The 13,944-nt window shown below is 40.4% G+C and overlaps 1 protein-coding gene across 1 annotated transcript in view; it reads left to right on the top strand.

Moving 5' to 3' along the window:
- The window catches only part of PPP1R1A (protein phosphatase 1 regulatory inhibitor subunit 1A), a 264,337-nt gene that overhangs the window by 174,629 nt on the left and 75,764 nt on the right, over positions 1-13,944 (top strand). Inside the window, exon 2 of the mRNA XM_040340767.1 lies at positions 601-661. Within this exon, the coding sequence (XP_040196701.1) occupies positions 601-661 (61 nt within the window). The remainder of the gene's footprint in view (positions 1-600; positions 662-13,944) is intronic.

Genomic DNA, 13,944 nt, shown 5'->3' with positions numbered 1-13,944 from the left:
TTTTTATTATTATTATTATTAATTTATTAGATTCCTTTCGTTTAGATGCGGCATTCGTTATTTTGGATAATTCGTAACTTTGGATAAATTCATATTCGTTACGTTCACTAACAGACAAATTTGAAAGGAAATTGAATAGTTAGTAATAGTTAGAATTGAATAGTTAGTAATAGTTAGAATTGAATAGTTAGTAATAGTTAGAATTGAATAGTTAGTAATAGTTATTATTATTATTAGTTAGTCATTGTTTTGGATTTTCGAATTTTGGGGTTTTCGTTCTTTTGAATTTTCGGATATTCATTCTTATTTTCAGATTTTTAGATTTAAAAATTTTCAGAAAACATTTGTTAAAGAGTGAATATTTCCAAATGAATGAATTTGTTGAATTTCGGCGATAAATGAATTCCGAACTAAACAAATTGCACATGTCTAGCGGCTTTTGAAAGGGAAAGAGCAAGCATTAAATACTGTACATTAAACACATGTAATCTTATTGAAAGCATTTTGGTGAAATTAATGCTCTGGAGACAGGGTATCTTTAAAATTATAACAATATATGCTTTCATAATAGTAAATATATATTTTTTTATTTTTAAATAGATTCGAAGACGAAGACCAACACCTGCAACATTGGTCCTCAGCAGTGACCAGTCATCTCCAGGTAAATTATAGCACTTCCTACTTTATAGTGATAAACTGTGCAATTACTGTTATTGTTTAAATATATACATAAGGTCTTAAAGAGGAAGTAAGCCCTGATGGGTTTTACTTCCTCTTTATTACCCTGCAAAGTAAAAACGTAATGGGCTAGTAGTATTCCTGATATTCCTGGCAAGGGAACCAGGCAGTAAAGTCCGCTTCACTCCTGGTTTCCTACTGTGCATGCACAAGTTCTGATTGGTCCCTGCTGTCTTCTGGGACATGCGTGTCTCCCAGAAGACAGTGGGGGGGGGGATTTGCCGGACATTGCTCTCCACCTGCGTTCCAAGAAAGTGGAAGTGACGTGTTACTCTTTATTCTACCAAATGTGTTTCGTCAGTTTGCATCTGACGTCATCACGGGTCACATGATGAGACTTTATATATATTTTTTTTTTTTTTTTAAATCTTCCCATGCTGTTTAGTGTGATTTTAACTAAATACATTTTCTGGATATACTACACCATGAGAGGTCTCCTTTTTACCTCTATGTGAGCTGGCACAAGCATCCAGGAACCTAGAAGTAATGTCAGCGTACCTTCCCCAGGCTGTCTCTTTCTCCAGAGGACATAATCATTTATGCTGTTTTTGACTACCTGTAATGGGGGTCAGTACGATCTGGTGAGTAGGATGCACATATAAATGTTGGTGAAAAGAAGACATACTAAGTCACGGGTGTTTTGATCACAGAAGTAGTTTTGGACAATACATATGGGTTGATTTACTAAAGGGAAAAAGACTGTGCATTCTGCAAAAGCAGTTGCTCCAGAGCTTAGTGAATGAGCAGAAACTCTGCTGACTTCCATCATCCAATCATGTGCAAGAAAAAATACATATTTTTTTCCCTTGCATGTGATTGTGTATTCTTTGGAAAGTAAAGCTTTACCTCATTTACAAAGCTCTGGGACAACAGCACTTGCAGGGGGAAACTCTGTCTATATGCCTTTAGTAAATCAACCCCATAGTGTTTATGGGGCTACATTTTTTTGAGACTTCCTTGGAACTTTTTAACAGTATATTTTACCTATGACTTTATTGTTTCTATGAATGCACATGCACTTTATTCATTTTAATTGCAGTTCATTAATAATTTTTTCAGTTTATTTCTTGTCAAGCTTTATGCTTTATAACGTGCAGCTCTCATTCACAGACATAGGGCCAGCCAGATCCACCTAGCCCGGCGCATTCTTCCGTCCGGCGTAGTGTATCTCTGATACACTACGCCGCCGTAACTTACAGCGTATCTTTGGTATCCTGAAAGAATTTGCGCCGTAAGTTACGGCGGCGTAGTGTAACTTTGGCGGCGTAAGGGCGCGCAATTCAAATGGATGTGATGGGGGCGTGTTTTATGTTAATACGTCTTGACCCAACAAAAATGCTGTTTTTTTTAACGGCGCATGCGCCGTCCGTGGGGGTATCCCAGTGCGCATGCTCGAAATTAACCCACAACAAGCCAATGCTTACGACGTGAACGTCATTCTACGCAAAGCTGTAATCGTGAACGGCTTACGCAAACGACCTGAAAAATTGAAAAATTGGATGTGGTAAAGGACGTCCATACTTAACATTGAGTACGCCTCATATAGCAGGGGTAACTATACGCCGGAAAAAGCCTTACGGAAACTACGTAAAAAAATGCGCCGGACGTACGTTCGCGGATCGCCGTATCTAGCTAATTTGCATACTCAACGCCACCTAGCGGCCAGCGGAAATATGCACCTTAGATCCGACGGCGTACTAAGACGTACGCGAGTCGGATCTAGCACAGCTTCAGGCGTATCTTGTTTTGTGGATACAAAACAAAGATACGTCGGAGCAAATTAGAAGTTACGCGGCGTATCAATAGATACACCATCGTAACTCCTTTGTGGATCTGGCCCCAAGTATTTATTAATATTTATTGTTAGCATATGATTTATTCATTTTTTGCGCAGTGCTCGGTTAATTTACTCAGGTAATTTACTAAACTTTTATTAGTAAATATTCTACTGTTTAAAGAGGACCTTCAGTCCCCATAATGCTGCCCCCGTAATTATCCCCACCTGCACTGCCATCTTTGAAAGTTTGGCACATGCCCAGATGTGCTAAAAGGCGCTACCCAGCCTTTGAGATCTGGCAGAGACATGTTGCACACGCGCACATGAGTTTCCCCATGCATGTCGAACTAATGGCCTAATGGCGTCCTCACATATACACATGGAATACACTACAAATGTGCTGAAGATCTCTGTGTGGGTCCTGAAGGCTGGGAAGATCTTTTTGGCACATCAGCGCATGCGTGGAATTAAGCGCAACATAATTTTTGCCTAGGTGAAAAAGGAGCAGCACAATAAAGTCAAAAGCCCTTGTTATCTAATTGTGAGAGGAGGAGGCTGCTAGAGCCAGATGCAAATAGCTTGTTTTTTGGGGTGGAGATCCACTTTAACCACTTCAGCCCCGGAAGGTTTTACCCCCTTCCTGACCAGAGCAATTTACAATTTGGCACTGTGATGATTTAACTGACAGTGGCGCGGTTGATTGACGTACCCAAACAATATTTTTTTCCCCACAAATAGAGCTTTCTTTTGGTGGTATTTGATCACCTCTGCGTTTTTTCTTTTTTGCCCTATAAACAGAAAAAAGAGCGACAATTTTGAGGAAAAAAAAACAATATTTTTAACTTTTTGCTATAATAAATATCCCAAAAGTTTTTTAAAAAAAAACATTTTTTTTCCTCAGTTTAGGCCAATATATATTCTTCTACAAATTTTTGGTAAATAAAAATTGCAATAAGTGTATATTGATTTGTTTGAGCAAAAGTTATAGCATCTACAAACTATGGGAAATATTTGTGGCATTTTTATGGCAATTTATGGCAACTAGTAATGGCAGTGATCTGCGATTTTTAGCGGTACTGCGATAATGCGACAGACAGATTGGAGACTTTTAACACTTTTTTGGGACCATTGGCATTTATGTAGTGATCAGTGCTATATAAATGCACTGATTATTGTGTAAATGTCACTGGCAGGGAAGGGGTTAACACTAGGGGCAGTCAAGGGGTTAAATGTGTGTTCCCTCTGCATGTTCTAACTGTGTGGGGATGTGAGTGACTAGCGTTCGTGCACGTGATCGCGCATTGCCGGCGGCGATCGTGCCCGCCGGCCATGCACATTTACGTGCCCCTCCCTGCAGCGGGTGTGCGCATTAGCCTCTGTGGCGCGCGTGCGCCCTCTGGTGGCCAAAAATGGGTAGGACATACCCGTACATGATTTCGGCCAGCAGTGCCATTGTGCCGCAGTATATCTGCGTGACACGGTCGGCAACTGGTGAAGAGTGATCCCCGATAATAACTATTGCTCTATGGAACAGTTTTATACTGTATATTAGATGCTTCTCCCTGCCTACTGTTAAGTTGAAACGTTGATTCTAGTCCTTTCCTGAATGTTAATTGGGAGGTCAGCCTGTTATTCCTATTGAGTGATGTACAATAAAAAGCCTGTCAAGAGCACTACAGACAGGCCTGAATAGGTTTATTCACATTGTCTATTGGCATACAGTACCTCTCTTGTGCTTGATAGCGACATGGCATAAGTGTTTTAGCAGAAATATAAAAAAAAGAAATCTAGGCTTTAAAACTGGCAGATCATTTCTCGTGCTGTCAGATTCACTGTGCTATGTATAAACCTGTATAAGAGTCATCATTCATTTCTATTTTTAGATCTGAATATGATTTCTTGCTGTTATTAGAGGAAGTTCACACACACATATTTATTAAATATAGTGGGTTTGATTTACTAAAGAAGTAGGGACTGTAAATTTGCAAAGTTTTCTAAGATTAGTAAATAGGTTGAAGCTTTGTTGATCATTCAATCTTCATTCACCTTGCACATGATTAGTTATTAACCTCCCTGGCGGTCTTCCCGAGACTGACTCGGGGTTTGATTTTCCTGCTACGATCGGTAACCCCGAGTCAGTCTCGGGCTCGCCTCGCTGAATCCACAGGCACTTTTTACTTACCTTGTCCCTGGATCCAGCGATGCCACCGCGCTGTGTGAGCGAGCGGGACCTCGCTCGATTCACATAGTGCTTCCGTGTGACGCCGATCTCCGTTCCCTGCGACGTTACGACGCACGGGGACGGAGAACGGCGCCAAATTTAAAAACGTAAACAAACACTTTACATACAGTATACTGTAATCTTATAGATTACAGTACTGTATGTAAAAAAAACACACCCCCCTTGTCCCTAGTGGTCTGTCCTGTGTCATGCATGTCATTTTATATAATAAAAACGTTTCTTTCTCCCTGCAAACTGTAGATTGTCCATAGCAACCAAAAGTGTCCCTTTATGTCAAAAATAGTTTTAGATCAGCTAAAAAACAGCGATAATAAATTATAATCACTTGCAGAATTGTGCGATAGCGATTTGTGGGGAAATTCGTCATAAAAAAAAAAAAATAATGACAGCAACAATTCTGCAACTGAGCAAATTTCAGTGATTTTAATTTGATTACATTATTGAATAATTTTTATTATAATTATATTATTATTTGTTATAATTATTTATAATTATTTATTATATTATAATTTATAATTTTGTTTTTAAAAAAATGTCATACCCGGGATGCCTATTAGAATCTTGTTTGGTCAGATTTAAGTGAGTTATTTCTAAAAATTACAGACCTACAATATAAAACGCCAAATTTCCTTGCAAATAATGGTACCGCTTTCAGCACCTTTTTTCTGACAGAATCATACCGCCAGGGAGGTTAAAGGTTAAATCGATATTCCTTTGGTAAATCATTTCCAATGTGTGCTACCCAACAGCAACCAACAGGATTTGTAATTGTTTTAATTGTTAAGCATGTGGGCGCCCCAAACATTTTTTTCTTTTTATCAGTTGTGGACTGGCCTGTCCAGGTTTTATTTGATAGTGATTGCAAAATCGATAAGTTATGGGTGGTCTGGGTAAATATTGATGTTTTGAAGGAAGTAGGAATAATGGGGGTAATCCACAAAGAAGCGGCGCAACGTAACTTTTCGGATTTAAGTTACACCGCCGCAAAATTTCCACGTTAGGTGCCGATCCACAAAGCACTTACCTGGAAATTTGCGGCGCTGTAACTTAAATCCGGCCGGCGCAAGGAGTTCCTATTCAAATGGGACTCGCCCCATTTAAATTAGGCGCGCTCTCGCGCCGGACGTACTGCGCATGCTCCGTCGGGTAACTTACCCGACGTGCATTGCGCTAACTGACGTCGCTTCGACGTCATTTGCTTAGACGTTAACGTAAATGGCGTCCATCGCCATTCACGGACGTCTTACGCAAACGACGTAGAATTTAAAATTCGACGTGGGAACGACGGCCATACTTAACATGGCTTAAGACAACTAGGGCTCAGCCCTAGTTTTACGCGGCGGAACTCGACGTAAACGACGTAGATTTAGAGCGACGGGCCCGTCGGAGCGTTCGTGGATCGCCGTAACTGGTCATTTGCATATTCTAGGCCGGCCGCAATGGCCTCGCCACCTAGCGGCCGGCCTAGAATTGCATCCTTAAGATCCGACAGTGTAATTCAATTACACATGCCGGATCTTCTCCCTAACTATGGAAAACTGATTCTGTGGATCAGTTCCATAGTTAGGACCAGGGATACGACGGAGTAACAGCAGTTACTCCGTCGTATCTCTTTTGAGGATTTGGCCCAATGACTTGGGCTGGGCCTTAATACTGGCCAGAGGCCTGCAATGCACCTACCTGGTATCTTTACTATGGAATAAATAAATTGAAGTGCTGTATGTCGTGTCTGTTGGGGGTGGAGCATGTAATTCATTTTAGGAAAAGCATTTCACCCTAATGGCTCAGCAATCAATGTTCAAGTATTGTCAAGAAGAGGGACTGGCTTATGGAAATGCAAATAGCAATACTGAGAAAGTTGTTCAGATATCATACAACAACAGGTATGTTTTGCCAGCTTATGATGCCTGCTTGTGTTCCATAAGTTAGTTTATAAAGCCTCGTACACACAATCGTATTTTCCCGTGGGAGTTGTGTGATTGCAGGCTGTTGTCGGAAAATCCGACCGTTTGTATGCTCCGTCGGACAATTGTTGTCAGATTTTCCGTGGACAAATGTTGGATAGCATGCTTAAAATGTTTCCGCCAACAAACATGTGTTGTCGGATTATCCAATCCTGTGTACACAAGTCCTTCGGACAAAACTCCAAAGTACAAACATGCATGCTCAGAAGCAATGCTCACACAACATTAGCAGAAGTTGCCCAAAGGGTGGCACTAAAGAGCTGAAAAAACACACTGTTTTGTGTTTGTTGGCCGACAATTCTTTGCCGTTTTGTATGCAAGACAAGTTCACAGCCAACGCCCTTCGGACACCCTACGCTTTGTCCACAGAAAATCTGATTGTGTGTATGAAGCTTAATGTGGTTGTAAACCCACTTTTCGAGAAAAATAAAAAAATAAAAACACCACCTGCAAGGCGAAGGCATAATGAGCTAGTATGCATAGCATACTAGCTCATTATGTAATACTCACTTCAGATCGAAGCCCCCGCAGCCGCCCTTGTACACCTCTCCAGTGGCCGACATATCTCCCAGGGGTTACTTCTGGGTACCGCGGCTCCGGCGCTGTGATTGGCCGGAGCTGCGATGACGTCACTCCCGCGCATGAGCGTGGGAGCTGCCAGTCACGGCACGATCTCCTTTAGAAACGGCACGATCGCTGTTTCTAAAGTGGGGGTTAAGGAGATATTTTGAGCACCTACAGGTAAGCCTTAATCTAGGCTTACCTGTAGGTAAAAGTGGTTGTAAAGGGTTTAAAGGGTCACTAAAGGAATTTTTTTTTTTAGCTAAATAGCTTCCTTTACCTTGCTGCAGTCCTGGTTTCATGTGCTCATGGTTCGTTTTTGCTTTGATGTTGCTGTAAATCCTCTCTGTTCTGGACACTTCCTGGTTGCCTGTTTCCTGATAACCACAGTACTGGGAGATTTATCACGGTGGTCACTAATCAAGGAGCTGTGTGTAAAACGAAACTGGATTGGTGCTGAGGAGTTTTAGACAAAGTATCACTGCTCTCTATTGGCTGACTGCCCTCTAGTGGCTCTCTGTACATCAGAGAACCAGCAAACAACAGCAAAAACGAAACTACACTGCAGGCACATTATATGATTGTTTTTTTATCTATTTTTAATCATTTTTAAAAGGAATCAGTTAACTATTATGTCTCTGTGCCCTGTAAACAGTCATTTCAGCTAAAAAATTTTTTTCCTTTAGTGACCCTTTAAAACACAATTTTCTTGTACAATTTTCCTTTAGATTTACCAAAACCATATACTAGGAGGTCACACCTAAACACTTTCAATTTGTATTCTATCAGACAGGCCCTTGCACTACATAGTTTAAAGTGGATGTCATAATGTAGAGAATAAGATTTCCTATCATCATAATATGAGGTGATCCACAGTATAAAAAGTGAGAAATCCACCCCTCCCCCACATAACACATCCTGGTAATATACAATGACCTGTGGATCACCTCATATTATGATAAACATAACATAACATATGATAAACATGTCCAAGCTAGATATGTAAATAACCTGTCACTCAAAGCAATGAGAGAGGCTTTCAGACTTTTAATTTAGACAGGGTTTTATCTGGAAGTCTGTTAATTTTCACTGAACAATAAAAGAGGATTGCTCAGAGCTGGATTAACTCTGTGTGCCAAGACTGGGCACAGATGATAGGAAATAACTGTTTTGGGAGACAGTAACATTGATGGGTTTTACCTCCTTCTTTGTTGCCTGCAAAAGAAAAGCATAATGTGCTAGTATGCATTGCATACTAGCACATTATGTGACACTTACCTGGAAACGAAGCCCATGCTGTCCCGCTGGAGGCCGCATCCATGTTTTCCCCTCTTTCATCTGGGGCCGCGGAATCCGGCTCTGTGACAGCCCGGAGTCACCTGACATCATGCGCGGGAGCCGCCAGTCACAGCACTTGCTAGGGACATCATCGGCACTGTACAAAGTAAATATCTCCTAAACGGCACATGCTTAGGGATATTTACTGTACAAATAGTTAAGCCTTATTATAGGTACAACTTAAAAACTCTAAGATGGCATACAGAGACAGGTGGAGTGCGTGTCTCTATATGCTTTGTAGCAGGGCAACACGTTTGCTGCCAAAACTCCCCTACCATCACTGGTTGTTAATCAATGTTTTCCATGTGCACTTAGAATGACCATTCAGTGCCAATAAATGTGGTCACTACACGTGTTGTGAACTAGCCCTATAATTAGTAGACATGTGCACAGAATTTTTTTTCGTTTTTTTTTTGTTTCGTTTCGTATCGTTCCGTAGGTTCGTTCCCGTTCGTTTTTCGTAAGACGCCCGTTTTCCTGTTCGTTCCCGTTCGTTTTTCGTACGACGCGATTTTTTCATATTCCGATCGTTTCGTATTTTGGTTACCGTTTTATTTTCGTACATGCGGGATGGTTCGTTATTCTGTTTAATTCATGTTCGTTACTTGTTAGACAATAATTTTCGTGAATTTTCGTCATTTTGTACTTTCGTAAATATATCGCGGGATTCGCGGCACTTTCAACACGCGGCTCATCCATATTAACTATTGTTAAGCCCCATACACTTGGTCAGACTTTTTTAACAACAAACATAAAAACGATCGTTTTACCGAACGTTCGTTCGTTTTTAAACTCCATCAGAAAACCATTTTTGGGTTCCAGGTTCAAAAGTCTGGCCAACTGATCTCTCCCTTCAGACGAAAATCCACAGAAAAGTTTATTTGGCTTTACTGTACTACTGTACTCAGCACAAAAGAGAAGCTGCTTCACTAACTAACTACACTCACTGTCCATTCAAAAAAACTAAAATGACATCTTATAACAAAAGATTTGCATTCTGTATTTTGAAACCAAATTACGAACAGAAAAAAGGAATTCAGAATACAGAATACAAATCTTTTGTTATAAGATGTCATATGAACATACAAACAGAAAAAGGATTCAAACAAAATACAGAATGAAAATCTTTTGTTAGATGTCATATGAACATACGACTGAAAATCAAAATACGAACAGAACAAGGATTCAAAGAAAATACAGAATGCAAGTCTTTTGTTATAGATGTCATATTCGTTCTTTTGCCGTTTTCGTTTTGTCGTATTTTCGTCGGATCGTTCGTTCGTATTTGCGGTTTTTCGTTATGCGACTCATTCGTAATCCCGTCGTTTTCATATTTTGGTGCTTAAATTTTTTCGTATGTACACATTATTCTGCGGGTACGAAAATGAACATTTTCGTACGAAAATAACATTCGTACGAACGGGAATGCACATATCTAATAATTAGAGATTTTAAGCTTAGCCACTGGAGAGAACTCAACCCAGATACTCTATATCTCTTAACACTTGGAATAAGATATCAGTTACGTAGGGAATACATTGTTTTCAATAGGCTGATTTACTCATAGGGTTCGATTTACTAAAGAAATAGAGAATGTAGCTTAGTGAATAATGTAGTTCTCTATGCATGCCCACTGCTGACATATACCCAATCTCTGCAGAAACAATGAATGTCTTATTTCCTCATATCTTGGGAAATAGTACATTCATTTTTATTTCCTTCCCAGATCTCAAAGATTAACTACAGGAGCAAGCACTGGCGACATAGCCTTTCCAGGGGGCAGCTGTGAGGTTCTGGCCATGTCACCAATGCCTACTGCATACCAGAATATACAAAACATGTGAAGTGACAAATAAAGCTTGATCTTTTTTATGTTTTAGAAATGTTTAAGCTGTATATACCTGAGATTTTTGTGTTTGGGGGGGGGGAGACAATTCCCTTTAAAGAGAAAAAAAATTATCTGTTACAATAGTGCACCAAAAGCTGCATAAGAAAGAAGAAGTTGTAATGCTTATTTTAAATTTGTGGACGGGGAGGTGTAAAATCATGCAGTGGAAAAATCTTGCTTTATTTGTTGTAATGCTTAGTTTAAATTTGTGGACGGGGAGTTGTAAATCATTCAGTAGATCAACATTTATGCTGTCCCCACCACTCCCCCATAGCTGTAAAGGCAGCCGAAAAGAGTGTATACACATGCCACGACCAGGATGCTTTGCAAATAATCCCTGTTCTTGCAATTGGTGGGCAATACTCCCCCTCACCTCCCGTTCCCTGTCTGTTTGCCCTAAAAGCCCATTCACACAGGGGCAACACGACTTCCAGCACGACTTTGGGAGGCAACTTGGACACGACTTGAGTATGAATCATCAGGCAACTTACAAGGCAACTTCAAGTCACCTCCAGGACAGGAGGCTTTCCAGTGGCCAATCAAACAACAATCAGCTCTGTGGGAGGGAGGGGGAGGGAGGGGTTTGCCTGAGAAATGTATGTTATCTTCCTGTATTGTTGCTTCAGTTAAGACAGTGATCCGACTTCTGAGGCGACTTCCATTGAAATCAATGGGTACAAGTTGCCTACAAGTCGCCTAGAAGTCGGATTGAAGTAGTACAGGAACCTTTTCAGAAGTCGTAGCGACTTAAGTAGTGTACATTAAGACGGTTCTCATTCACTTACATTCATTTTCTCGACCGCACGACTTGGGGCAACTTGGGGTGACTTGAAGTCGGATCCCAGGTCGACCCAGTGTGAACCGGCTCTAAAAGCCTGCACCATCACGCCATACCTGTGTGCATTGTGGTTGGAGGTGGTTGCGGCATGGTGGTGCAGGCTTTTAGAGGTTAAAACAGGCAGAAAAGAGGTGACATAACGCCTCCTCAACACCTGTCAAACACTTTCTGAAAAGTGATCACCACGGATTGCTGTTCAGGGGGTGAAGCTAGTATAAATGAGCCCTTAATGATCCTCGATGGTTTTGTTTTTCTGTTCTACATTATGGCTGTAGTCAGGGGTCAAGTCCTGGGGAAAAAAGTGTGGGAACTCCCACCAAAGACCTCCGCAATGTCTCCTGGGAACAATGACAAAAGCTCCCAGGAGACATTGCGGCATGGAGGTAGTGACGGAATACCCGATGAATCCATATACAGGAAGCGGCCAGTAACATAAAGGATTACTAAGGTTCGCCTGCCCCTGACAGTGACTCGAGCTGGACATCGCTGCTTAGTGAAGGATTGGCTCGGCTGCTCTAGTCCTGCAAAGGGAACTGCGTTCCTGCTGTGAAAAAAGTGCAGGAACTCCGTTCCCACGCGTTCCCGCAGGACTTGAGCCCTGGCTGTAGTACTTGGAAAAATATAGTTAAAATACATTACCTAACAGATAAAGTGACACCCACCTATAGCCCGCATCAATAAGGTTATAGGGTTAATGAGAAGATATCTTTCTTTTGGGGTTACCTCTAGCAAATGTACCTGCTTGTTCAATTGTACTAATTATGCCTTCTTTTATCCTTCACTAATGAGACCATCTGTCTGCATGTCTTTTGCTCAGGGATGCTTGAGTATTTGGAAGTCATATAATATTTTTTTTTAAATCAAATTAATTTCCTTCTTATGAAGATCTCCACACCTTGAACAAAGAATGGCTTGCTAAATATTCTATGTAAAGGTATGCTGGGCTGGGAGCGTTCCGCACTTTACGAGTCACTAATTAGAGTGCTGGTGAAGAGGAGGGTTAATTGCAGCAGCTGTTTGATCTAATAGAAAACCTCTTCTTCATGGAGATTCTTGCAGAGAGAGCCTGTGGGAAAAGATGTAATATCTCATTCTGCTTGACCTGGTTGGATGGGGCAGAAATCAATGTGCAGATCAGAGAAATGTTTTCTACAAAATTATCTTTTTCTCTCATGAGATCTTGCTTAGATATTAAAACCTTATCCCTCCCATGGTAATACCCCAGTATATCTAAGTTTATTCTGGTGTGGTGTCACGTCGGGAAAACAAAAGGTGCCCTTTCCATTCTGGAATGCAGAACCACCTGTCAGTAGAACCCTCTGATACATGGCTGGAGGTGAAAGGGGTGATATATAAAAAGCTAAATGTCACATAATTCACGTATCCTCTAAAATGAACACCTCTGTTCCCCTCTCAAATATTTAGTGAATATTACTGTTGCTGGTACATAGACATAATTAAATAGAATTATAAAATATATATGTATCGTATAAATCCCATATCTCATATATAAACACTATCTTTATCATATAAATCACCTTTTTCCTGTATTATTTAAAGATGAATTCCAATCATGGTAATTTTAACATAGTCATATTGTTCTAGCTTGGATCTTTGTAAGTAGGTATGTGACAAATATAAATAAAAATCAATCTGCACAGTCAAAATATAGTGCAATAATACAAATAAACCAAGTTGCAGCTATAACACCGTTAAAGTGGACTCACGCCTGGAAACTTATTCTGGCAGTCAGATGAACACCCCACAGTGAGGGAATGACAGAATCACATGGGGTACACTATTAGATTAGAAAAATACATATATCAGCATAGAGGGAGTGTGATCAAATACAACAAGATTTGGGCTTGATGGTTGGAGATTCCAGGTCTGGCCCCGGTTGATTTGGTTATGGACCGCCTGCTAGTGTAAGGGGTGGTTAATTGGTGTGGGTGGGATCATAGCACTAGGGGTGAACCCCCCTCATGGAGGTATATTGTTCTGGTATGGGGTTTTTATATATTATAACTTGGTCTGGTTACAATGACTGTACATTTTTATATTCTTACATGGGTGTATATGATATCTTCTGAAATGCTTAGCCAAAACTACACTACTGTGGTAGATTTGGTACAGGGTTGAGTGCATTGACCTAGAAGGTGTATTATTTTATTTTGTTTTATTATTTACTTCTATTTTTATTTATTTTTTTATTTATTTTCCCTGTGGATACACGACTGCATGTGCTGTACTGTATGAAGTGTTTCTTGTGCATATCTATTGTTCTCTAAATGAACGTCTATTTGATAAAAAAAAAAAAAATTGGACTCACAACACTCCCTATATAGACATCAACAATGCATACATAGCGTAATGCAACCATCAATACTATATATATACAGGGAGTGCAGAATTATTAGGCAAATGAGTATTTTGACCACATCATCCTCTTTATGCATGTTGTCTTACTCCAAGCTGTATAGGCTCGAAAGCCTACTACCAATTAAGCATATTAGGTGATGTGCATCTCTGTAATGAGAAGGTGTGTGGTCTAATGACATCAACACCCTATATCAGGTGTGCATAATTATTAGGCAACTT

The sequence above is a fragment of the Rana temporaria genome, chromosome 2 (assembly GCF_905171775.1).
Source record: "Rana temporaria chromosome 2, aRanTem1.1, whole genome shotgun sequence".
Classification (NCBI taxonomy): Eukaryota; Metazoa; Chordata; class Amphibia; order Anura; family Ranidae; genus Rana; species Rana temporaria.
The sequence above is the reverse complement of the archived record's forward strand: the minus strand, read 5'-3'. Positions and strand labels throughout refer to the sequence as shown.